The 27,700-nt window shown below is 34.9% G+C and overlaps 1 protein-coding gene across 15 annotated transcripts in view; it reads left to right on the top strand.

Annotated features, from left to right (window-relative positions):
- CATSPERE (catsper channel auxiliary subunit epsilon) overlaps positions 1–27,700 on the top strand; it is a 263,745-nt gene that overhangs the window by 72,429 nt on the left and 163,616 nt on the right. For 9 of the 15 annotated variants that reach the window (XM_023632530.2, XM_070255686.1, XM_070255687.1 and 6 more), the window contains 2 exons: positions 10,196–10,220; positions 21,279–21,356. The exons of 2 other annotated variants lie outside the window; for them this stretch is intronic. In XM_023632530.2, coding sequence (XP_023488298.2) covers positions 10,196–10,220; positions 21,279–21,356 — 103 coding nt within the window. The remainder of the gene's footprint in view (positions 1–10,195; positions 10,221–21,278; positions 21,357–27,700) is intronic. 4 more of the 15 variants (XM_070255689.1, XM_070255690.1, XM_070255684.1 and 1 more) reach the window with 1 other exon arrangement.

Genomic DNA, 27,700 nt, shown 5'->3' with positions numbered 1-27,700 from the left:
AACAATACAAGAATCTTTAGAATAGTTTAATTCTGATTATATCTCTCTCAACTTATATCCCATTGTATCCAGTATATTGTTTTTTTATTTTTATTTTTTTAAAGACTTTATTTTTCCTTTTTCTCCCCAAAGCCCCCGGTACATAGTTCTATATTTTTTTTAGTTGTGAGTTCTTCTAGTTGTGGCGTGTGGGATGCTGCCTCAGCATGGCTTGATGAGCTGTGCCATGTCTGTGCCCAGGCTCCAAACCGGTGAAACCCTGGGCTGACGAAATGGAGTTTGAGAACTTAACCACTCAGCCATGGGGCTGGCTTTATTATGGGGCTTTATTAGTTTATTTTTACCCTTTCAAATTTGACATTGTTATCAGCATATTATACATTTATAGAAGCATTCCTCTTTTGTCTCCGTCCTATCTGGGTTTACTTTCTTCCGCATGAAGTACATCACTTAGAATTTTGTTTAGTGACGTCATCTGTCAATGGTAAATACTCAGATTTTGTTTGTCATAAAATGTCTTTAATTTTATTCTAAAAAGAGTTTTTCTGGGTAAATCTAGTTTGGCAGTTATTTTTTCTCAGGTTATGAAGAAATTGTTCCACTATATGTTTGTTCGATATTGTCAACCATCAGGATAATTACATTTCCTTTGTAGGTGATCTGTTCTTTTTTTTCTGTCTGCTTTGAAATATTCCACATTTGCTAAATATTTGCTAAATTGCTATGATTTGTGAGGTTATAGTACTTTGATTTGTGGTTGGGATTGACAATTATATATACCTATAGAATCATCACTAAAGCCACTTAGAGAATGTTTCAATCACCTCCAAAAGTTTTCTTGTGCACTTTTACAGACAGTCCCTCACCCAGAGGCAGCCTTCTTTCTGATTTAATCATCTGAGCTTAGTTTTCCATTTTTGAGTTTTATATAAATGTAGTTATAATGTATACACTCTTTTGTATCTGGCCTTTTATCCTCAATATAAGACTTTTTAGACAAACTCACGTTGTTGTATGTTTCAATGGTTTGTTCTTTTTTATTTTTAAGTAGTATAATTATACCTCAATTTGATCATCCATTTTTCTTTTGTTGCACATTTGAGTTGTTCCAGTTTGGGGCCTTTATGAATAAAGCTGCTATGTAAATTTTTGTACAAGTCTTTCTGCAGACGTAGATTTTCATTTCTTTTTTGTAAATATCTGGGGTACAATTTCTGGATTAGGGGATTGGCAAGTATCAAACTTTGTAAGAAAAAGCCAAATCATTTTCCAAAGCAATTATTTACTGCAATTTATGAGCATTCCAGTTGCTCCATATTTTTGCCAATATTTAGTATTGTCATGATAGTAAGAATTAAATGCTATGTCATTGTGGTTAAAATTGGGATTCCTTCATGACTAATGATGTTGGGTATCTTCTCATGAGCTTGTTGGCCACTCCTATATGGTTTTTTGTAAAGTATATGTTCAAGTCTTTTATCTAGTTTTTAATTGAGTTGTTTGTCTTTTTACTAATGATGTGTAGTATTTCTTTATACAAATTCTACGTCAAATATATATGTTGTGCATATTGTCTTCCAGTGTATGGCATGCCTTTTCATTTGCTTAATAGTGTCTTTCGATAAACAGAAATTTTAATTTTCGATTAAGTTCTATTTATGTATTTTCACTTTTACAGTAAGTACTTTTTGAGTCTTATCTAATAAACCTTTGTCTACTCCAGAGATACAAAGATACTCTCCTAAGTTTCCTTCTAGAAGCTTTGTCATTTTAGCTTGTCCACTTAGATCTATGATCCACCTGACTTTATTTTTTTGTGTATGGTATGAGAATGGGTCAAAAGTTTCATTTTTTTCTCTTATGTTTATATGGCACTTTTTACAGCATTCTTTGTTGAAAGACTTTTCTTTTCCCATTGATTAGCTCTGTTACCTTGTAAAGAGTCAACTAATGTTGCAAGGTCAATTGTCTATATCTGGGTCTATGTCTGGATTTTGTTCTATTTTGTTGTTCTATTTGTCCCTCATTAATGCCAATACCACACTCTCTTGATTATTCCAGATGGTTATTATGTTTTAAAAACAGACACTATAAGTCTTCTAGCTTTGTTCTACTTGTTAACGATTACTTTGGCTGTTCTATGTCCTTTCCATTTCTCTTTAAATTTTTTTTTCTTCTAAAGATTGGCACCTGAGCTAACAACTGTTGCCAATCTTATTTTTTCTGCTTTATCTCCCCAAATCCCCCCAGTACATAGTTGTATATCTTAGTTGCAGGTCCTTCTAGTTGTGGTATGTGAGATGCCGCCTCAACATGGCCTGACAAACGGTGCCATGTCCACGTCCAGGATCTGAACCAGCAAAACCCTGAGCCACCGCAGCGGAGCATGCGAACTTAACCACTCGGCCATGGGGCCGGCCTCTCTATTTAAATTTTAATATCAGCTTATTTCTACTAAAAGAATGCTGAGATTTTGATTGACATAACATTGAATTTATAGATCAAATTGGAGAAAACTGACATAACAACAATATTGAGTCTTTTAATTCATGAACATGGTATATCTGTTTACTTAGGTCTATTTTGGTTTATTTCTTCAAAGTTTTATAGCTTTCAGTTTAGAGGTCTTATACATATTTTGTTGAATTTATTTTAAAGTATTTATGTTTTTCATGCTATTGTAAATGGTGTTGCAAACTTTAGTTAGCAAACATCTTTACTTTCTTTTTGTAAAATACAATTTCTTTAACTCCAAATATTCCCTTTCTTGCTTTGGCTTATTCTTCTCTATTTTGTTTCTATCTAGTTGTTACTTTATCCTCCAAGTTAGACATTTTTTTCTGTCAATTTTTATTTAGATTTATTCACAGGTCTACCATTTTCTTTCTGAACAATGCTTCTGGTATCTCAGACATTCTTTCTCACGTTACTTTCTCTTTCTGAAGTATATCCTTTAAGAGTTCATTAAGGGAGTATTTTTTAGGGATAAATTTTCACAGTATTTGTGCCTCTGAAAATGTCTTTATTTTATCTTCATTCTTGAAAAATAGTTTCTCTGGGAATACAAGTCTAGGTTGGTTTATATTTTCTCCCAAGGCTTACAATTATTTTCAATTGTCCTCTGGCTTCTACTATTGCACTTGAGAACTCTGCTGTCTGATGGTTTATCTTTTCAGGTAATCTGTATTTTCTCTGTGGCTGTTTTAAGAACTTATCCTTGCCTGTGGTGTTTCACTATTGTAGGTTTCTTTTTATTTATCTTACTTATGATTTCTGGCAGTTCTTGAATCTGAAGATTAGTGTCTCTCATCAATTCTGAAAAATTGAGTCATTATCTTTTCAAGTATTTGTTCTCTCTCATTGCTTCTCTTCTGTCTTTTTAGATTTTCATAATAGAAATGTATGTCACATTTTTCATTCTATCCTTCCTGACTCTTCAGGTCTTTTTATATTTTCCATCATTTTGTCTCCCATGATTTACTCTAGACTATTTTTTCATATATTTCTTTCAGTTCACTAATTCATCATCTGTTTCTAAAATTTTTAATGACTAAAATCCTACAATCTAGAGGGAACTACCATAGTATACTATTCTGCCATTTCTTCATCATTGCATCCAGAATTGGATCTTTGTTGGGCCCAGGGCAAAATGAAAATGTGAGTCCTCTTGTTCAAAAGGCAGGGGGAAAATACTGTTAAAAGTATTATATATAAAGTTTTCCCTTTCTTCCATGGTCATTCTCTACCTGTCATTGTGTTTTTTATGTGTCATGCTCTCATGGATGTGAGAATACTTTTGAGCCAAGTACAGACCCTCATAGTCTCCTGGTGATTCAGCATGTGTGCAGCCCACCAGCTGTCGTTTCCCTTCTCAATAGCCATTGAACTGACACATCTTGCCCCAGCCAAGCCTAGAGTCTGAAATCGTCAAGCCACGTATTTTCCATAGAGTGAGCCTACCACATCAAGTCATGGCAGATGGGCAACTCCCAAGGGTATTGCACTTCTGCACTGGGACACACCAGGTACTTGGGTTGGAAGTGAGCAAGAGCCCTACCCCTGCCAAGATGGGGCCTCCATCTGCCACACCACGATACTGCTAGCTATGGGTGGGACAGTTGCTGCCATGCCTGACTCCAACATGCCACAGGACTCATACACCCTACACTGACTACTTTCCCACACCTGAGCCCAGGGCCTCACCCAGGTCACATGTAAGGAAGATCATAGAGTATTTGTTTTTCTCCATTGGACTTATTTCACTTAGCACAATATCTTCAAGGTCCACGCAAAAAAGTAAAAGTATGTATGTATCACATTTTCTTCATCCACTCTTCTGTTGAAGGTCACTTAGGTTGTTTCCATATGTTGGCTATTGTGAATAATGTTACAATGAGCATAGGGGTGCAGATCACACAGAAGTAGGATTACTGGATCATGTGGTAGTTGTATTGTTAATTTTTTGAGGAACCTCCATACTATTTTCCATAGTGGCTGCACCAATTTACATTCCCACCAACGGCACACAAGTGTTCCCTTTCCTCCACAGCCTTGCCAACATATGTTATTTCTTGTCTTTTTGATGATAGCCATTCTGACAGATGTGAGGTGATATCTCATTGTGGGTTTGATTTGCATTTCCCTGGTGATAAGTGATGTTGAGCACCTTTTCACATCCCTGTTGGCCATTTGTATATCTCCCATGGAAACATGTGCCTTTAGGCGCTTTGCCCATTTTTTAATCAGATTGGCAGGGATTTTCTTTGCTTTGTTTTGTTTTGTTTGCTGTTGAGTTGTAGGAATTCCTTATATATTTTGGATATTAACCCCATATCCGGTATATGGTTTCCAAAATAATTTCTCCTATTCCATAGGTTACTTTTTCATCTTGTTCATTGCTTCTTTTGCTGTGCAGAAGCTTTTTAGTTTGATATAGTCCCACTTGTTGATTTTTGCTTTTGTTACTTGTGCTTTAGGTGTCATATTCAAAAACTCAGTGCCAAGACTGATGTCGAGGAGCTTTCTCACCTATGTTTTCTTCTAGGAGTTTACAGTTTCAGATCTCACATTTAAGTCTTTAGTTCATTTCAAGTTAATTCCTTCAGTGAGGTAAGATAGGGTTCCAGTTTCATTCTTTTTCATATGGATATCCAGTTTTCCCAACACCATTTATCGAAGAGACTATTCTTTCCCCATTTCTTGGCCCTCTTGACAAATATAAGGTGACTGTATATGCTTGAGTTTATTTCTGGGCTCTCGATTCTCTTACATTGGTCTGTGTATCTATGTTATGCCAGTAGCATACTGTTTTGATTACTATAGCTTTGTAATATAGTTTGGAATCAGGAATCATGATGCCTCTGGCTTTATTCTTTCTCAAGACTACTTTGACTATTTGGGGTCTTTTGTGATTCCATGCACATTTTAGAATTTTTTCTCCTCTTTCTGTGAAAAATGCTATTGGAAATTTGATAAGGATTGCAGTGAATCTATAGAAGCAGCTTATAGAAGGTTTTGGGTAGTGTGAACCCTTTAACAATATTGATTCTTCTGATCCATTAACATGAGTTGGATATCTTTCCATTTATTTGGGTCTTCTTCACATTCTTTCTTCAGTGTCTTATGAGTTTTGGTGTTCAGATCTTTCACTTCCTTGGTTAAATTTATTCCTAATTATTTCATTGTTTTTGATACTATTGTAAATGGGATTATTTCTTTTTCTGCTTGTTTATTGTTTGTGTATAGAAACACAACTGATTTCTGTATGTTGATTTTGTATCCTTCCACTTACTGAATTTTTTGATTAGTCCTAACTATTTTTTGGTGGAGTCTTTAGGATTTTCTATATACAAAATCATGTCATCAGAGAACAGAGACAATTTTACTTCTTCTTTTTCAATTTGGATGCTTTTTCTTCCCTGATTGCTTTAGTTAGGACTTTTTGTACTATGTTAAATAGGAGTGGTGAGAGTGGGCACCCTTCTCTTGTTCTTGATCTTAGAGGAAAAACTTTCACCATTTAGTATGATGTTAACTGTGGGCTTGTCATATATTGCCTGTATTATGTTAAGGTATGTTCTTTCTACAGCAAATTTTTGGAGAGTTTTTATCAAGAAAGGATGTTGTATTTTGTCAGATGCTTTTTCTGCATGTATTGAGATGATCATATGATATTTGCCTTTCATTCTATTAATGTGGTGTATTCACATTTATTTATTTGCCTATGTTAAATCATCCTTGCATCCTGGGATAAATCCCACTTGATCATCATGTATGATCTTTTCACTGTGCTGTTGAATTCAGTTTGTTAGTGTCGTGTTGAGAATTTTTGCATCTTTATTCATTGGAGATATTGGCCTGTAGTTTTCTTTTCTTGTGGTGTCCTTCTCTGCTTTGGTATCAGGGTAATGCTGTCCCTGTAAAATGAGTTTGGGAGTGTTCCCTCCTCTTCAGTTTTTTGGAAGAGATTGAGAAGGATTGGTATTAATTCTTCTTGAAATCTTTGGTAGAATTCACCAATGAAACCATCTAGTCCTGGGCTTTTCTTTGATGGGAAATTTTTACTTACTGGTCTAATATCCTGACTTGTTATTGGTCTGTCAGATATTCTATTTCCTCATGATTTAGTCTTGGTACATTGTATATTTTTAGGAATGTATTCATTTCTTCTAGGTTGTCAAAAATGTTGGCCTATAATTGTTCATAGTAGTCTCTTATGATCATTTGTATTTCTGTAGAATTGTTAGTAATGTCTCCAGTTTCATTTCTGATTTTAGTAGTTTGAGTCTTCTGTCTTTTTTTCTTAGTCTAGCTAAAGGTTTGTCAATTTTGTTTATCTTTTCAAAAAACCAATTCTTAGTTTCATTGATCTTTTCTATTCTTTTTCTGGTCTCTTTTTCACTTATTTCTGTTCTGATCTTTGTTATTTCCTTTCTTCTGCTAACTTTGGGCCTAGTTTCTTCTTCTCTTTCTAGTTCCTTGAGGGGTAAAGTTAAGTTGTTTATTTGAGGTTTTTCTTAGATGGGCATTTATCACTACAAACTTCCTTCCTTGAACTGTTTTTGCTACATCTCGTAAGTTTTGTTATATTGTGCTTCTTTTTTCATTTTTTGCAAGATATTTTTTGATTTTCCTTTTAATTTTATCTTTCACCCAATGGTTGTTCAGAAGTGTGTCATTAGTTTCCACATATTTGTGAATTATCCAGTTTTTTTTTCATTTTATTGAGGTCATAATACTTTATAACATTATAAAATTTCAGTTGTACATTATTATTTGTCAGTCACCATATAAATATGCCCCTTTACCCCTTATGCCCACTGCCCAACCCCCTTCATCTCTGGTAACCACTAGTCTATTCTCTTTTTCCGTGTGTTAGTTTATCGTCCATATATGAATGAAATTGTACAGTGTTTGTCTTTCACTGTCTCGCTCATTTCACTTTATATAATACCCTTAAGGTCCATCCATGTTGTTATGAATGGGATGATTTTGTCTATTTTATGGCTGAGTAGTATTCCATTTTATATATATATCACATCTTCTTTATCCAGTCATCGGTTGGTGGGCACTTGGGTTGCTTCCACGTCTTGGCTATTGTGAACAATGCTGAAATAAACATAGGGGTGCATAAGTCTTTTTGAATTGTTGATTTCAAGTTCTTTGGAAAATTCTCCAGTAGAAGGATAGCTGGGTCATATGGTATTTCTATTTTTAACTTTTTTTTTTTTAAAAGATTTTATTTTTCCTTTTTCTCCCCAAAGCCCCCCGGTACATAGTTGTATATTCTTCGTTGTGGGTCCTTCTAGTTGTGGCATGCGGGACGCTGCCTCAGCGTGGTTTGATGAGCAGTGCCATGTCCGCACCCAGGATTCGAACCAACGAAACACTGGGCCGCCTGCAGCAGAGCGCGCGAACTTAACCACTCGGCCACGGGGCCAGCCCCAGTCTATTTTTAACTTTCTGAGAAATCTCCATACTGTTTTCTATAGTGGCAGCACCAGTTTGCATTCCCACCAGCAGTGTATAAGGGTTCCCTTTTCTCCACATACTCTCCAACACTTGTTATTTTTTGTCTTCATGATTATAGCCATTCTAACAGGTTAAGGTAATACCTTAGTGTAGTTTTGATTTGCATTGCCCTGATTATTAGTGATGCTGAACATCTTTTCATGTGCCTTTTGGAGATCTGTATATCTTCTTTGGAAATATGTCCATTCATATCCTCTGCCCATTTTTTGATCAGGTTGTTTGTTTTTTTTGCTGTCCAGTTGTGAGAGTTCTTTATATATTTTGGAGATTAGCCCCTTGTCGGATATATGATTTAAAATATTTTCTCCCAATTGGTGGGTTGTCTTTTTGTTTTGTTCTTGGTTTCCTTTGCCTTGCAGAAGCTTGTTAGTCTGATGAAGTCATACTTGTTTCTTTTTTCTTTTGTTTCCCTTGTCCAAGTAGACATGGTATTTGAAAAGATCCTTCTAAGAGCGATGTCAAAAGTGTATTGCCTATATTTTCTTCTAGGAGTTGCAGGGTTTCAGGTCTTACCTTCAAGTCTTTAATCCATTTTGAGTTAATTTTTGTGTATGGAAAGATAATGATCTACTTTCATTCTTTTGCATGTGGCTGTCCAGTTTTCCCAACACCATTTATTGAAGAGACTTTCCTTTCTCCATTGTATGTTCTTGGCACCTTTGTTGAAGATTAGCTGTCCATAGATTTGTGGTTTTATTTCTGGGCTTTCAGTTCTGTTCAGTTGATCTGTGTGTCTGTTTTTGTACCAGGACCATGTTGTTTTGGTCACTATAGTTTTGTAGTATATTTTGAAGTCAGGGTTTGTGATGCCTCCACCTTTGTTCTTTTATCTCAGGATTGCTGTAGCTATTTGGAGTCTTTTGTTTCCCCATGTGAATTTTAGGATACTTTGTTCTATTTCCATGAATAATGTCATTGGGATTCTGATTGGGATTGCATTGAATCTGTAGATTGCTTTGGGGTCTTCTCTATATAAAATCATATCATCTACAAAAGTGAGAGTTTCACTTCTTCATTGCCTGTTTGGATTCCTTTTATTTCTTTTTGTTGCCTAATTGCTCTGGCCAAAATCTCCAGTACTATGTTGAATAAGAGTGGTAAAAGTGGGCACCCTTGTCTTGTTCCTGTTCTCAGAGGGACGACTTTCAGTTTTTCCCCGTTGAGTATGACGTTGGCTGTGGGTTTGTCAAATATGACCTTTATTAGGTTGAGGTACTTTCCTTCTATACCCACTGTATTGAGAGTTTTTATCATAAATGGATGTGGGATCTTGTCAAATGGTTTCTCTGCATCTATTGAGATGATCATGTGCTTTTTATTCCTTATTTTGTTAACATGGTGAATCACATTGATTGATTTGCAGATTTTGAACCATCCCTGTGTCCCTGGTATAAATCCCACTTGATCAAGGTGTACGATCCTTTTAATGTTTTGCTGTATTCAGTTTGCCAATATTTTGTTGAGGATTTTTGCATCTATTTTCATCGATGATATTGCCTGTAATTTTCCTTCTTTGTGTTGTCTTTGTCTGGCTTTAGGATCAGGGTGATGTTGGCCTTGTAAAACGTGTTAGGAAGTATTCTGTTGTCTTCAAATTTTTGGAATAGTTTGAGAAAGATAGGTATTAAATCTTCTTTGAATGTTTGGTAGAATTCTCCAGAGAAGCCATCTGGTCCTAGACTTTTATTTTTTGGGAGGTTTTTGATTACTATTTCTATTTCTTTACTTGTGATTGGTCTATTCAGATTCTCTATTTCTTCCTGATTCAGTTTGGGTAGGTTGTATGAGTCTAGGAATTTATCCGTTTCTTCTAGGTTGTTCAATTTGTTGGCATATAGTTTTTCATAGTATTCTCTTATGATCATGTCAAATTTTTAAAGAGGATTAGTCATGCAACTTTGGCCATCTGAGCTTGTACTATTGTTAGGTAAGCAAGCAGATTCAAGCCTCTCAGCCTTCTGTGATGACACATGAGAATCAATAATTATATTTAATTATAGACATTTGTATCTTGTTTACATTTAGCATTTAATCATTTGTGTATCTGTAATGGAATATAAAGAGAATATTCAAAGATTTAGAAACATGCATATTGAAAGTAGAATATTCAGATTAATATCTAGCATGCTGTTTACTAAACTACAATTCCTCTTTTTCCCAACAGAAATTTTGTTCACAATTTAACCCAGGTAAAATATTTTTTTAAAATTTTGTATATCCCTTATATATTGCTACTATATTATTTCCCTCTTATCTATGTTTACCAGAGGAACAATTTCCCAAAGTAAATTTTCAACAAAATTTGCTCAGAGCACTGATACTTAAGGAATGATTTGAGGACTCCACAGACCATTTCTGGAGGTCCATGAGGTCTTCCCTTTCAACCAAATACCTGTGTGAGGATAGATTTTCCCCAGATACTTCCACCAAAACCACATATGTCAACAGCTTGAATGCAGGAGCACAATGGTAATCCAACTGTCTTCCATTAAGCCAGATATTAAAGAGATCTTGTAATGTAAAATGTAAGACAACCATTGTCACTAATTTTTTTTGTTTTGGAAAAGCTATTTTTTCAAAAAAAAATGTTAGATATGTTAATATGTGATGATTTATCATAGTTTTAAAAATAAATTTATAAATATCTTTAAATGTTACCAGTTTAAATTTGTTTTATGGTAAATATTGGTAGATCTAATAAACATAAAACAAAAGCTCTGTGGGATTATCAGTAATTTTTAAGACTATGAAGTGGTCATGAGATCAAAACCTTTTAACATTAGGATCAGAGAATGATTAGAAGTATGATAGATACGTTCAAAATTCTAAAAATTGAAATAAAGTGATAATATTTGGAAATTAAAGTTCTATAACTATTTTAATTTTCTCAAAGCAGTGATTTACTGGAAAAAAGAGGTGGTAAAAAAAGATAATAATAATAATAATAAATAAACTTCCAGTATTGGATCAAGATGGTTGAATGAGCCCATGTGTCCATATGTACTCCTATCCCAAATCCAACTGACATTATAGAATTATTTATTAAGGCTATAATTATAGCAGCACAAAAAAACAATGAAGAGTATTATCAGTGGATAAGGAAGTTTAATATAGAAAGTAGAGGGAATATTCTAGAAGTAGAATACATATTACAGACCCAAGTAATCAGAGTAACCTCCGTCTCACTCAAAACACATAGAAATGCCTTTAGAAAATATACATGTGTATATAATGCTAGTACAGAGTTTTACATGAATATAGGCGTCTCTGTGTATAAACTTTAAAAGCAACTAAAGGAATTTCCTGGATGTCAGCAATAATAGAACTAAAATCCAGAGTATAAGATTGAATTATGAACTAAGGGTAGTCGACAGAATATAATCGCTAGTAGACAAGGGGTTTTAATATGTGTGAGGGGATAGAAAATGAAGCCTCCAATCTGTGGGAGAGGGAGGAGCTGAAACTAACCTCCCTACATGAAGCTAGAATTTATCAAAGGTCTGTAAAATAGGAACTCATAAAGCCCCACTCACTGGCTTAGAGTCATTGTAAAGAAATGATACATGTTTTTGGGGCTTTAAATGGACAGGGAGTTACCTACACAAAATCTCAGGTGAATGTCCAAGTTTAACAGCCCAAGAGGTTGGAGACCTACAGCTAGGTAATAAACACAAAAAGGCAAGCAGTGAAACACCTAAGGCCCAGCAGAGGTGATTGAAAACCCATTTCCGTAACCAAGACTGTACAGGATTCTCACAGAAAACAAACCCTCTGAAAATAATCATAAAATAAGTGATATAACCACAAAAAACACAACTGCCTGGAATAGACACACTCATGAAAATGGAGAAAATTTATATGATTCAAAACTAAAGGTAATGGGGCTGGCGCGCATGGCCAAGTGGTTAAGTTCGTGCACTCTGCTTCAGCAGCCCAGGGTTTTGCCAGTTCGGATCATGTGCACAGACCTAGCACTGCTTGGCAGGCCATGCTGAGGGAGTGTCCCACATGGCAGAGCCAGAAAGACCTACAGTTAGCATATACAACTATGTACTGGGGGACTTTGGGGAGAAGAAAAAAAATTGGCAACAGATGTTAGCACAGGGCCAATCATTAAAATAAAAAAAAAAAAAACCTAAAAGTAAGACCATCTGAAAGATTATTAAATTCATATTTGAAATAGTCAAATAGATAAAAGAAAGAATAGAAACCAACATACCAGGAATTATTCACAATTACACATTTGGAAATTTTAAAACATCCTATTAAAATGTCTTGAAATGAAAAAGTAGGCATCTAAAAATTAAAGTTCAATAACAGGTTAAATAGAAGAATAGATACAATTGAGAAAATGGCAGAATTAGTCATTTGGAATGTGAATCATGCAGGATGCAACACATAAAAGTGAAAAGATGGAAAATATCCAAAGAGAAGTTAAGAGACATAGAAGATGGACTGAGACAGCTTATCATACACATAATAGGAGTTCCAAAAGGGGGAAGAAAAGGAATTGGAGATAATACTGAAAGGGTATAATTATGAAGACTCTTTCACAACTGAAGACATGAGTTCTCAGATTGAAAAACTAAAGTACAGGATGCAGTAAATAATGGTGAGAAAGTAAACTATATAATATGCTAATAAATCTAAATAAGTATTCACAATCAAAATACTTCAATAATGACTAATGTTTTTTCTTAAACAAAGTGAAGTTAAAATATTAGCCAACAAAGAATGGAAAATAAAGGGAGATTTGCTTTTGAAATTGTCTAAGATCCTTATAAATATTCAAGATAAGATACTGATTAACTTTAGCCTACATTAAAAATGCATGTAAAAATTTAAGGCTGTCCATTAAAGTAATAGAAATAAATGCATAGTTTCTAAAAAGTAGACTTCTGGAAGAACAATTTTTAAAATGCTAGCAACTTAATAGGAGGCAATAAGAAGAAAAATGAAATAAAGAGAAATTAAAACATAGAATATAGGAACACAAAAATAAGATTAAGAAATCACTTAAATTAGATCAGTAATGAAAATGTGATTGGATTAAATTCACCTATTAAATGACAAAAACTCCAGAAATCTGATTTTTATAAAAGTTGCCTAGTTAAAACAAAGAGTAACACAAAATTTGGAAAGAAAGGATGCAAACAGGTTAACACCATCAAAAGGAAACTAGAGTGATGATATGAATATAAACTAAAAGATATGTGAAACCCAAAAGATATTAACAGATATAAAGAGAGAAATTACTTCATAATAAAGGAAAAATCTACAAAGAAGATAAACAAATTATGATATCATATATACCTAATAATATAGCCTCATCCAATCCTAAAGAAGATAGAAAATTCCCCCAATTCATTTCCTGAATCCAACACTACCTTAATACCAAAAGTAGGCAAAGAAAAAGAAAGAAAGGAAGGAAGGGAGGGAGGAAAGGAAGAAGACGTAAACCAATATACTTGTATATATAAGTGCAAAAATTCTACATAAAATATTAGCAAATGGAATCCAGCAATATGCTAAAAGAACAAACTGAAAAGGGCCAGTATCTTCCAGGAATGCAACACTGGTTCACTATTAGGAAAACTGACAACAATATCCATTACATCAACACATGAAAGAAAAAAATAAATGATCATATCTGTAAGTTTAAAAATTCAACAACCATTCCTAATGAAAACACTAAGTAAAATAAGTTTAGAAGGGAACCACTTACTTCTAATAAAAAATTTACTTCCCAAGTAACTAAAAATCATTATTATAAATTGTGAAATACTTCTAATTCAATTAAAATCAGGAACTGGACAGATATACCTAATATCACCATTATTATTTAATTTAGGCTTGAATATAACAGTGTAAATAATAAGACAGGAAAAAGAAATGTACAATATTGTAAATTTATAATAGCAATAAAGACTATAAAACACTTAAGAATAAGCTTAACAAGAAAGCTGTATCAAGAGCTACTTTCGGAATTTTGAATGACTTAAAAAAATCTAGCTTTTTAAGTTTTTAATTGGAATCCAGAGTCCAATTTTTGATTGAAAAAATATCTTAACGTTAATATGGAATAATATAGTATAATAAGCTATCCTCCTGGAAGAAAATGAAAGTAGAATCCTCTTTCATACTGTATACAAAAATAAATAAATTTCAATTGGCATATAAGACTTAAATGCAAAATAAAAAATTGTGGGGTGGAGGGGAGAGTCTTGAAGCTGTTCCATATAGACTCAAGGGAAATCTTATTCAATATTGGAAACTATAAATAAAAAGATAGTCAAGGGACTGGCCCAGTGACAAGTTTTCAGGCTCTGTTTTGATGGCCCAGAGCTTGCAGGTTCAGATCCCAGGTGAGGACCTCTGCACCACTCATCAAGCCATGCTGTGGTGGTGTCCCACATACAAAGTAGAGGAAGACAGGCACAGAGGTTAGCTCAGGGACCATCTTCCTCACACACACACACAGAAGAAGATAGTCATAATTGAAAATGTGAGAATTAAAAACTTTCATATCCCAAAAGTACCATAAACAAAGTTAGTTTAGACAAGAAATAGTTACGAAAAAATTTTACATAAATTTTACACTAAACAGCTAATATCCCTGGTGTTCAGAGATGGTTTGGATGTAAGTTGGTATAGCCATTTTGAGAAATGATTCTGCATTATCTTACACATAGTCTGCACCACAGCAATTCCAGTCCTAAGTATATACTCAAGAAAACTTCTTGCACTCATTCATCAAGACATTTTCAAAAATGTTCATAATAGATCTGCTCATAAAATCTATCCCTCTCAAACAGAATGAACCCAAATACCCATTAATAGGAGGAGGGAGAAATTGTGGTATATTCACATGATGGAATTTTAAATAGTAATGAAAATGAATGAGATAAGTTATGGGCAATAACTAGAATAAATCCTAGTTACATAATGTTGAAAGACAAAAATCAGGTCCTAGGGGGCTGTGTATGGGATGATCAAGTTAAAAAATAGCCAAAAACTAAACCCTATATTAATCAAAAACACAGAATTCAGAAAAGTGAGTAGCTCTGGGCAGAAACAGGGAACCAGAAAGAGGAGGAATACTCAGGTAAAGATATTTGTAAGGTTCTAGTTCTTGAGTAGGGTGGTGAGGTCCTGGTTTTCATTTTACTAATTTAAAATTTAAATAATTACATAAAAGAGGGTCGTGCCAATAATGACAGTGTGACATGAGCTAAGGATTGTGGTTATTCTGATTCTGAATCTGTGTGCCTGAAGTCCAAGCAAAACAAAGAACTCTCACAAAGGAGAAGAAAATGGCACGTGTCAATTGAAAAATGTGAAAACGCCATGCACACAAAAGCAAATCTAACAAACATGAAAAGATGCTGAAATTCACTTAACCTCAGGAAAATTCAAATTAACAATGAAATGTCCACTCATCATGCTGATAAAACTCAAACAAGAGAAAATAGCTATTGCTAGAGGGGATCTGGGCAAAAGGGTACATTTCAAACTGTGCCGGTGAAAAATGTGAAGTTACAGCCTGATCAAATTTTTGGAGAGTAATCTGGCAACATCTATTAAAATTAAACATATATGTATACTCTTGGATCAACAATACCACTCCTCGGAATCTACTCCACAGAAGTGAAACCTCCAGTACATAAGGCCATATGAAAAAGGATCTGTAATATGCAGCATTGTAATAGTGGTAAAAAAAAAAAAAAAAACACAAAACAAAACTAGATCTGTAGTAAATCTCCATCATTAGAGAAACTGATCTGTAAATTACAGTATAACCACATCATAGAATATTCAGACATTATAAGAGTTGACACTGGGAATTTCAATGGTGTATACTTGAGTGATAAAAGGAGGATGTGGAAAATGTGTATAATATGATCCAATTTATAAAAAACTCTTAAAACACGTGTACAGACATCAGCATCATGGTGGAGTGAGCTTTCCCAGTAATCGTTCCCCTACAACATACAACAATAAAGACACTCATACTCCAACAGAGGCCATCCAAACACAGCACAAAAGACATCGGAGAGATCCACGCAGCCATACGACAGAGGGCGGAGAGGCTGGAGCCCCCCTCAGAGGGGGTGGAATGGGATGAGAGAAAACTTCATTCCCTCCCCTAAAGACTGTGATCCGTGACTGTGGGCGGCCTCCGAGAGGGAAGGAAGAGGAAGGGGACATTCCTTCATGGGGACATCAAGGATCCCTAAGGGCCCTTGCAGCCTAGAGGGAAGCCCTCTACTGGGGCAAAAGCTTTCACGGGGGTGACCTCATCAAGCCAACACCCCAGGGTAGCAGACAGTGAGACCAGAATGAGGAAACCCCGAGAGCATGCAGAAGAAAGTGCCCTACCCCTACTCACTCAGTGCCAGCTCCAGCCCCTGGGATCTTAGCTGAAGGCAGGGGGCTCAGAATATGCAGTTCTTGACCCCCACCCAGTGGCGATAAGCAGTTACTGTGACCAAATAACACCAGGATGCAAAAAAACAGAGCCACTCCCTCTAGGAATATCAAACATTATATTATATCTCTACACAAGCGAGAAAATGACAAGTACCCAAAAATCAGTCCTGAGGACACAGAAATATGTAATCTAAATGACAAAGAATTCGAAACAGCTATCATCAAAAAACTCAACGAGTTAAAAGAAAATGTAGAGAAACAATTCAACAAGTTCAGGAGCTGCTTCACAAAAGAGATTGAAACTATAAGGAAGAATCAATCTGAAATATTAGAGATGAAAGACACAATGGAAAATATAAAAAAATATGGATTCCCTGAACACTCGACTGGACTTCATAAAGGAGTGTATCAGCATAATTGAAGATTGAAATGCTCCAGATAGAGGAAGAGAGAGAAGTAAGGCTAAAAAGAAATGAAGAACATCCCCAAGAAATATCTGACTCAATTAGGAAATGGAACATAAGAATTATAGCTATTCAAGAAGGAGAAGAGAAGGAGAATGGAGCAGACAACTTGTTCAAAGAAATAATAGCAGAGACCTTCCCAAACCTAGGGAAGGAGATGGAAATCCATGTGGAAGACGCTGCCAGATCTCTTAAATATGTCAATGTAAAAAGACCTATGGCAAGGCATATAGTAGTGAAACTGGCAAAAGTCAAAGAAAGAATACTAAAAGCAGCACGGCAGAAGAAAATAACCTACAAAGGAACCCCTATCAGGCTAGGAGAGACTGGAATGACATATTCAAAACTGTCAGCCAAGAATACTCTATCCAACGAAAATATCCTTCAGATATGATGGGGAAATAAAAACTTTCCCAGACAAACCAAAGCTAAGGAGGTTTGTAGCCACAAGACCCCCCCACCCCCGTACAAGAAATCCTCAAAAAGGCCCTCATATCTAGAAAAAAAAGGGAGAAAGGGGTTACAAAGCATGGAGTAAGGAGATAAATAGGTGGACAGAATCAGAGCAGGATAGCAAATACTCAAGTATAGCATTAAAGAAAAAATGAAGGAAAACACCAAAAACAAATATAATATTGTCATTTTAACCATAAACCCATAACATGAAATGGAATAAGATGTGAGAAAAACAACTTAGGAGGGGAAGAGGAAAGGGACTGAATAGGTTTACTCTAAGGAAATAAGAGGCTATCAGAAAATGGACTATCTTATGCACGAGATATTGAATACAAACTTCATGGTAACCACTAAACAAAAAAGCAGAACAGAGACACAAATAATAAATAAGGAGAAAACAAAGAAACACAACATAAAGAACTATATAACTCAACTGTTAGACCAAGATACACAGGACTAGAAACAAAGGATATACAAGAGAACCAGAAAATGTGAGATAAAATGGCAGCATTAAGCCCTCATACATCAATAATCACCCTAAAGGGAGATGGATTGAGTTCTCCAATAAAAAGACATGGAGTGGCGAGATGGATTAAAGAACAAGAACTAACAATGTGCTACCTCCAGAAAGCACATCTCAGCTCCAATGACAAACACAGGCTCAGAGTGAAGAGATGGAAGACGATACTCCAAGCTAATGGCAAACAAAAGAAAGCAGGTGTTGCAATACTTATATCAGACAAAGTAGACTTCAAGATAAGTCAGGTAAAGAGAGACAAAAAGGGGCAGTATATAATGATCAAAGGGACATTCCATCAAAAAGAAATAACATTTATAACGATCTACTCACCCAACACAGGAGCACCAAAGTACATAAAGCAACTATTAACAAACCTAAAAGAAGATATTAATAATAACACAATAATAGTAGGGGACCTCAACACTCCACTCACATCAATGGATAGATCATCCAGCTAGAAAGTCAACAGGGAAACAGTGGTATTAATTGAAAGGCTAGACCAGTTGGACTTAATGGGCGTATATAGAACGCTCCATCCAAAAACAGCAGAATACATATTCTTATCAAGTAAGCATGGATCATTCTCAAGAATAGACCATATGTTGGGAAACAAGGCAAGCCTCAATAAATTTAAGAAGATTGAAATAATAACAAGCATCTTTTATGATCATAATGCTATAAAGCTAGAAATTAATTACAAGAAAAATGCTGAGAAAGGGACAAAGATGTGCACACCCCACAACAGGCTATTGAACAAACAATGGATCATTGAAGTAATTAAAGGAGAAATAAAAAAAATGTGTAGACAAATGAAAATGAAAACATACCATAGAAACTCATATAGGCTGCAGCAAAAGCCATATTAAGAGGGAAATTCATCGCAATAGAGGCTCACCTTAACAAACAAGAAAAATCCCAAATAAGCGATCTCAAACTACACCTAACTGAATTAGAAAAAGAAAAACAAAGTCCAAAATCAGCAGAAGGAGACAAATAATAAAAATCAGAGCAGAAATAAATGCTATTGAAAGAAAAAAGGCAGTAGAAAGGATCAATGAAACAAAGATATGGTTATTTGAGAAGATAAATAAAATTGACAAACCTCTAGCCAGAGTTAAAAAGAAAAAAAAAGAGAAAGCTCAGATAAATAAAATTAGAAATGAAAGAGGAGAAATAACAACAGATACCACAGAAATACAAAGGATTATAAGAGAATACTATGAAAAACTATATGCCAACAAAATGGACAATCTAGAGGAAATGAATAAATTCTTAGATTTATACAACCTCCCAAAGCTGAATCAAGAAGAAACAGATAATCTGCATAGACCAATCACAAATAAAGAGATTGAAACAGGAATCAAAAGCACCCCAAAGAATAAAGCCCAGGACCAGACTGCTTCCCTGGGGAATTCTACCAAACTTTCAGAGAGGACTTAATACCTATCCTTCTCAAGCTATTCCAAAAAATTAGGGAAGATGGAATACTTCCTAACACATTCTATGAGGCCAACATCACTCTGATACCAAAGCCTGACAAGGACAACACGAAAAAGGAAAACTACAGGCCGATATCTCTGAGGAACATAGATGCAAAAATCCTCAACAAAATATTGGCAACCCAAAACAGCAATACATCAAAAAGATCATACGTCATGATCAAGTGGGATTTATACCTGGGACACAGGGTGGTTCAACATCTGCAAATCAATCAATGTGATACACCACATCAACAAAATGAGGAATAAAAACCACATGATCATCTCAAGAGATGCAGAGAAACCATTTGACAAGATCCAACAGCCATTTATAATAAAAACTCTCATCAAAAGGGGCATAGAAGGAAATTACCTCAACGTAATAAAGGCCATATATGACAAACCCACAGCCAACATCATACTCAATGGGAAAAAACTAAACACCATCTTTCTGAGAACAGGAGCAAGACAAGAGTGCCCATTCTCACCACTCTTATTCAGCATAGTACTGGACGTTTTGGCCAGGGCAATTAGGCAAGAGAAAGGAATAACAGGAATCCAAATAGAGAGTGAGAAGAAACTCTCACTGTTTGCAGACGACATGATCTTATATATAGAAAACCCTAAAGAATCCATGTAACCACCACCCAGGGCAAGATATAAAACATATAAATATAGAAGTCTTAACATAAACAACTTCCACAAATTAATAAATAAAGACTAACAACCTAATAGAAAAATGGGAAACGGTCAAAGGAAATGAACAATTAGACAGGAAATACAAGTGGAACTTGGGCATATGGAAAGCTACTCAAACTTTCTTATAATAAAAGAAAAGCAAATTAAAACTGCGTCACAGTACCGTTTGTCACCATCTGACTGACAATATCCAAATGTAAGATAACACACTAGGTGGGAAAGGCTGTGAGGAAAGAAGAAATCTCTTACATTGCTGGTGAGAGGGTATACTGGCGCAAGTGCTATGGAGAAAAATTTATCAATATGTATAAAATTATGAGTGCATATGCTCTGTAACTCAACAATTCCACTTTTAGGAAAACGCCAAGGCAAAAAATGATATTTGTACAAAGTTGTTCACTATAGCATTGATTGTCGTGGCGAGGGACTGGAAACAAATGTTTATCAGTAGGTTACTGGTTAAATAAATTATGGTTCCTTCGTAATTTGGAATAATACACAGGTGAAAAATTAATGAGAATATGTAAATATCTCTAAGATATAACCTTAAGTGAAAAATGTAATGTTTGAAAAAATTTGTTTGGTGTGCTAGAATTTATATAAAAAGGAGGAAAACACATATTTATTAATTAAACAAAAACTTGATAGAAATATAAACAAGAATTTACTAATAGTAGTTACTCATGTGGTACAGTAGACTAATGGGAACTAAGTAATGGAGTACAGGGTAAGAGAAATTTCACTACATCTTTAATTTGTTTTTAATTATGTGAATAAATTGTCTATTCAAGAAAAAATAAGAAAAAAGCTTCCAATCTACATCTGTTGACATGGCCGTCGTGTACCAAGTGACAAAAGCAAGTTACAGACAACATGTGTGGTGTGCTTTCACTTTTGTAGGAGTGTGTGAGTGTGGGTGGGGCACTGTATCTGGGAGAGTAGAGAAGGAAATGCAGGCATTCATACGAAGTTTTAACGGTAGCTACCTCAGGAGTGTAGCGGGATATTATTAACTCTTCCTCCATGTATCTTTGGATTGTCTCACTCGTTAAAAACAACACATATTGCTTTTGATTTTTTAAAACGGTATAATCAAAAGTTTTAAAATAAATAAAAACATTGTTATAGTTATGTTTTGCCATAACTAAAAATGACATTTGTCCAAAATGTAAAGAAATGCAAACACATTTTCTTTTGTAGGTTATCGTTATATGGATATACGATCCAGAAAATGCAGACCCTAGTGAGTTGCTATGGAATGCAAATGAGCCTTCACTAGTAAGTGGAAACATTATTATTATCATACATAAAATAATATGCTACGTTTCTTTTTTAAGGGCTGTGAATAATTTATTTTAAGGGCCCAGAACTAACTAAATACACTTTAATTATCCATTAAATTGTTTAGCTGTAATGGTGATTTTGAACTTGTACTCAATCTCTACAATTATAAATCTCTCCTTAGAATTCTTATTGAGCACCCTCCATGTTATCTGTGAACCTCGTTGTTCATGAGGAGGCTGGCCATTAAAGTGCTTTAAGGGAGTTCCCTGAGCATCTATCTTGAAGTCCAGTCCCTTACTGAATCCTTTACCCCTTGGAGACTAATGAAGTTCCTAAAGGTGCAACGCAGTAGATAAATAAGTCCTTTCTTTTATTTGCTACAAATTTACCTTTTTCAACATTAAAGTTCTGTCTTCTGTTACAATTAAGATGTATTGAAGAGAAATATAAATTAAGCAGTTTTAGTTTCTTATGGGACTGTCTACGTCTTAATGAGTCAAGGGATGGACTGGTAAATCAGAATGACAACCAGTCAATTAATTGTTTTTTTGGCAATTGACTTTAGAGGGAATAAAATAAATTAATGGTAATTAAACACTTTAAGCATTACTGATCTTAATTTCTAATCTTTGAGATCTTTCTTTTTTCATAATGTGGGCTTTTATCACTATAAATGTCCCTCTTACAACTGCTTTTGAGGTATCCCAGAGGTTTTGTTATGTTGAATTTCCACTTTCATTTGTTTCAAGATGTTTTCTGATTTTTATTTTGATTTCTTCTTTGATTCATTGGTTCAGGAGGGTGTTGTTTAATTCCCATATATTTCTGAATTTTTTCACTTTCCTCCTGTTACTGGTTTCTAGTTTCATATCATTGTGGTTGGAAAAGATACTTGGTATGATTTCAATTTTCAGTTTTCTTAAATTTGTTTTTTCCTAAAGATTGTCACCTGAGCTAACATCTGTTACCAATCTTCTTTTTTTTTTCCTTCTTCTTTTCCCCAAAGTTCCTGAGTACATAGCTGTATATTCCAGTTGTGAGTGCCTCTGGTTGTGCTATGTGGGACGCCACCTCAGCATGGCTTGATGAGCGGTGTGTAGGTCCGTGCCCAGGATCCGGAGTGGTGACACCCTAAGCCACTGAAGCAGAGCATGTAAACTTAACCATTTGGCCAAGGGGCCAGCCCCTTAAATTTGTTTTTTGACCTATTGTAGATATATCCTGGAGAATGTTTTATGTGCTTTTGAGAAGTATGTGCATTCTGCTGCTCTTGCAGGGCATGTGTGTATATGTCTGTTAGGTCCATTTCATCTAAAGTCTGGTTCAAGTCCAATGCTCCTTCATTTATTTTTTGTCTGGATGATCTACCCATTGTTGAAAGTGGAGTATTGAAGTCCTCTACTGTTATTATATTTTTATCTGTTTCTCCCTTAAGATCTGTTAGTACTTGCTTAATATATTTAGGAGTTCTGATATTGAGTGCATATATATCTACAATTGTTATATCTTCTTGATGAATTGACCCCTTTATCATCATATAATGGTCTTCTTTGTCTCTTGTTACAGTTTTTGGCTTAAAGTCTATTTTGTCTAATATAAGTATAGCTACCCCTGCTCTCTTTTGGTTTCCACTTACAGGCAATATCTTTTTCCATCCTTTGACTTTGAGCCTCTGTGTGTCCTTAAGACTAAAGCGAGTCTCTTGTAGGTAGCATATAGTTGAGTCTTGTTTTTGTAAAATGCATCCAGCCATTCTATGCCCTTTGATTGTTGAATTCAATCCATTTAAATTTAGAGTAATTATTGATAGATAATGACACTAATATCATCCTATTAATTATTTTCTGGCTGTTTTGTAGTTTGCTGGCTCCTTTCTTTCTCTCTTGCTCCCTTCTTTTGTGAATTGATGATTTTCCATGGGGGTATGCTTTGATTTCCTTCTATTTATCTTTTGTGAATTTATCTTTTGTGAATGAGGCTTGAATAAAACATCTTATAGATATAACAGTCTATTTTATGCTGATGGCAACTTAACTTCAATCACATACAAAAACTCTACCCTTTTACTCTCCCCTTTTTTGTTTTTGAAGTCACAATTTTTTATATGGTACATTCATTAACAAATTATTGTAGCTATAGTTATTTTGAACACTCGTTCTTTAAGTTTTTTACTAGAGTTTATTAACACACCACTATATTACAGCATTAGAGTATTCTTAATTAGGCTATATACCTACTTTCACCAGTGCGTTGTATATTTTCACTTTTTCATGTTACTGTTTAGCATTTTTTTCATTTTACAACTCCTATTTCTAGAAATTTTTCCATTCCAAATTCAAGATTTCTTTATTGGTTCTAGGACCATTTAGTTGTTCTAGTTTTTCTTCAGTCACTCTTATAAGTTCATTTTTGTTGAAATATTTTTATTCCAACTAAATTTTCAAATTTTTGGCATAAATTTTTTTTATAATATAACCTCATTTGTTTTTAATGTTTGGAGCACCTGTCTGTGTTACTATCCTTTTATGCCTTCTTAGTATTAGATATTGTGCCTTTGCCCTTTTTTTTTAAATCTTGAGCTGTTTTGTCATAGATTTATCAATTTTGTTAGTCTTTTTCAAAGTAAAAATATTCCTTAATGGAAAAACTGATGAAATCTGAATAAAGTATGGACTTTAGTTAATAATAATGTATCAATATTGGTTCAGTAATGGTGACAAATATACAAGTATAACGTCTTAATAATAGTGGAAACTGAGTGTGGTGTCTACAGGAACTCTCTACTCTCTTTGCAATAATTCTGCGAATATAAAACTGTTCTAAAATAGTTTAATTTTTAAAGGAATGAAGGCAAGATGGGGAAATATAAACCCTATATTTTTAATTAAAAAAAAACTCTTGGGGCTGGCCTTGTGGCCAAGTGGTTAAGTTCATGCGCTCTCCTTTGACAGCCCGGTGTTTCACTGGTTCAGATCCTGGGCACAGACATGGCACCGCTCATCAGGCCACACTGAGGCAGCGTCCCACACAGCAGAACCATAGGGACCTACAACTAGAATATACGACTATTAACTGGAGGGCTTTAGGGAAAAGAATAAAATAAAAAATAGAAGATTGGCAACAGTTGTTAGCTCAGGTGCCAATCTTTTTTTTTTTTTTTTTTAAAAAGCATGTGTATTCTTGGGGAAAAAAAAGAACTTTTTCAAGAAGCCTAGATATGAAGCAAAATAAATAACAAGGCATTGCCCTGATAATTTCAAGTGAAGATAAATAGTTGGATATTTTCATGCTTGGCTTTTATTTGTTAAACATAGTAAAAACAGAGTATTTAGATTTTCCACACTGGTTTTATGTTCTACTGTGGTTATTATGTTTAATAAACAATAAGCATGAAAACATCTCCAGGTAATAGGAAACTGTAAAAGTAAAATAGAAGCTTTGTTAAACAGCCAAATAAATATTTGCAATAATTGATACGAAGAACTCAATGGTGGGTGAGTTGAATACAAGTTTAGAAAGAATGTCTTTTTGAGCCAGCCCCGATGGCCTAGTGGTTAAACTTTGGTACACTCTGCTTCAGCGGCCCAGGTTCATTTCCTGGTCGCAGAACCACAGCATTCATCTGTCAGTAGCCATGCCATGAGCTGTCATGGAAGAACTAGAAGGACTTACAACTAGAATATACAACTATGTATTGGGACTTTTGGGAGGAAAAAAAGGAGAGGAAGATTGGCAACAGATGTTAGCTTAGGGCAAATCTTTCCCAGCAAAAAAGAAAAGAAAAGAAAAGAATGTCTTTCTGGAAGCTGGTCAAAGTCCTTGTGCCAAACAGCACCGAGAATAAAAAAATAGAATGTAGGGATAAGAAGGTAAAAGACAACATACGAGTGAGATGGTCTAATATACAGTGAAGTGGAATCCCAGAAGGAAATAGAGTGAGAAAGTCTAACATGTTTATTTGGGACTCCACAGGAAAAGGAGAAAAATGATGAGGCACCAACAATTTTTGAAAAGATATGACCAATAATTTTCAGGAGCTGATGAAAGACTCCAATCTACAGATTCATCAAGAAGATCATTCCTGGCAGAACAAATAAAAAGAAATCCACATTAGATACTTCATAATGAAACCACAGAAAGCAAAAGAGAAAAAGAAAATTCTCAAAAGTAGCCAGAGGAAAAAAGATGGATTACTTTATGTATTCTACACCCCTTGTAACCTGCCACACATCTTTTAATGTAGCCATTGCTGGGACAACCATCTTCGCACATTTGTTGCCTGATGGTGTCCCACTTCAGCTGTACCGCGAGTCTCTTTCTTTCTGTGTCAGGTCCTCTCTGTCACTGTCTTGGGCCACGTGTGGAAACCTGCTCTGCACTTACATGTGTACAACCTGGAAGTGCAAGGGAGTTAACAAGCCCTGGGGATACCTGTGACCAGTGAGGGAGGGGAGCCATTTGTTCCTTTGTGAAGCTAATTCTGAGGCATGTTTTGTTCCTTTGTGGACAATTTTTAGACATGTTCTGCATGGCTCCTCAGAGGGGCCCAGTGAGAATGAGTTATAGTGGCCTACAATGGTAACAACCTAAAAACTGGATTTCTCTTTTACATTTTTCCACTCTTATTTTCTGGTATCACTTTAAAAAAGTAAACTACCAGCATATAAGCCCTTATCGCAGGCTGTGTTTTCTGGGAGAACCCAGGCTAAGACACTTTCAAAGGAGTAACAGGCTGAAAGATGATTTCCTAATAGCAGCAATGGAAGCGAGGAGACAGACTTTGTTTAGATTTTCTCCGTTTTCCCCCAATATCTATTTTTTGTTCCAGAGCCCCATCCGGGATAGCACATTATGTTTAGGTGTCATGTCTACTTAGGCTTTTCTTGATTGTGACAGTTTCCAGTCTTTCCTGGCTTTCGATGACTTTCACAACTTTGAGGATTACTGTCAGATATTTTGTAGAATGCCAATCAATTAGGATTTGTCTGAGATTTTTCTCATGATTAGACTGGAGTTATGTGTTTTGGGAAGATGACCACAGAGTTACAGTGCCATTGTCATCACACCGTATGCAGGGTACATACTATCAATACGACTTACCACTGTTAACGTCACTCCTCATCCCTGGCCGGAGGTAGTGATCCTCTCCCATAAAGTCACTCTTTTATTCTCCCTTTCCATTCTTTACTCCTTGGAAGAATGTCACTTTGTGCAGCTGTGCTCCACCTTCTTAAGGACAGAGTATTTATATAAATTGTTTGGAATTCTTCTCCGTAGCAGACTTGTCTATCGTCCTTGATCTACTTATTTATTCAATCATTTATGTATATTAGTGTGGACTCACGGATATTTATTTTATACTTTGTGTTATAATCCAGCACTATTTATTGAGGGCTCTTTCAGTTGGCTCCTGTATCCCTTTGACATACTTCCATCATTGTGGAGGGGTTTTTAGCACTTTCTTCTATTTCATATCGTTGGAATCATACAGTATGTAGCCTTTTCAGATTGGCTTCTTTCACTTAGCAATATGCATTTAAGGCTCCTCCATGTCTTTTCATGGCTTGGTAGTCCATTTCTTTTTATCACTGAACAATATTCCATTGTATGAATGTACCAAAATTTGTTTACCCATTCATCTATTAAAGGACATCTTGGTTACTTCCAGTTTTTGGCAGTTATGAAAAAACCTTTATAAGCATTCAGGTCTCTGTGTGGACGTGAGTTTTCAAATCAGTTCTGTAAATACTTGAGTGCAGTTGCTAGATCCTAAGGTAAAAGTATATATAGTTTTGTAGGAAACTGCCACTATTTTCCAAAATGGGTGTACCATTTTGCGTTCCCACCATCAATGAATGAGGGTTTCTGTTGCTTCACAGCCTCGGCAGTAATTGGTATTGCCAATTTTTAAAAATTTTAGCCATTCTAATAGGTGTGTAGTTACATCTCATTGTTTTAGTTTGCAACCACCTAATAACATACAATGTTGAACATCTTTTTCATATGCTTCTTTGCCATTTGTATATCTTTTTTGATGAGGTATCTGCCCATTTGAAATTTTTTTGTTTGTTTTCTTAATGTTGAGTTTTTAAAATTCTTTGTATATTTTGGATAAATATCTTTTATCAGATATGTATTTTGCAAATATTTTCTCAGTTTATGGATTGTTTTTTCACGATCTTAACAGTATTTGTTGCAGAGCTGAAGTTTTTAATTTTAATAAAATTCATCTTAACAATATTTTTCTTTCATGAATAGTGCTATTGGGATTATATTTAAAATTTTATCACCAAATCCAAAGTTATGTATATTTTCTCCTGTCTCCTTTAAAAATTTTT

This window comes from Equus caballus, chromosome 30 (assembly GCF_041296265.1).
Source record: "Equus caballus isolate H_3958 breed thoroughbred chromosome 30, TB-T2T, whole genome shotgun sequence".
Classification (NCBI taxonomy): domain Eukaryota; kingdom Metazoa; phylum Chordata; class Mammalia; order Perissodactyla; family Equidae; genus Equus; species Equus caballus.
The sequence above is the reverse complement of the archived record's forward strand: the minus strand, read 5'-3'. Positions and strand labels throughout refer to the sequence as shown.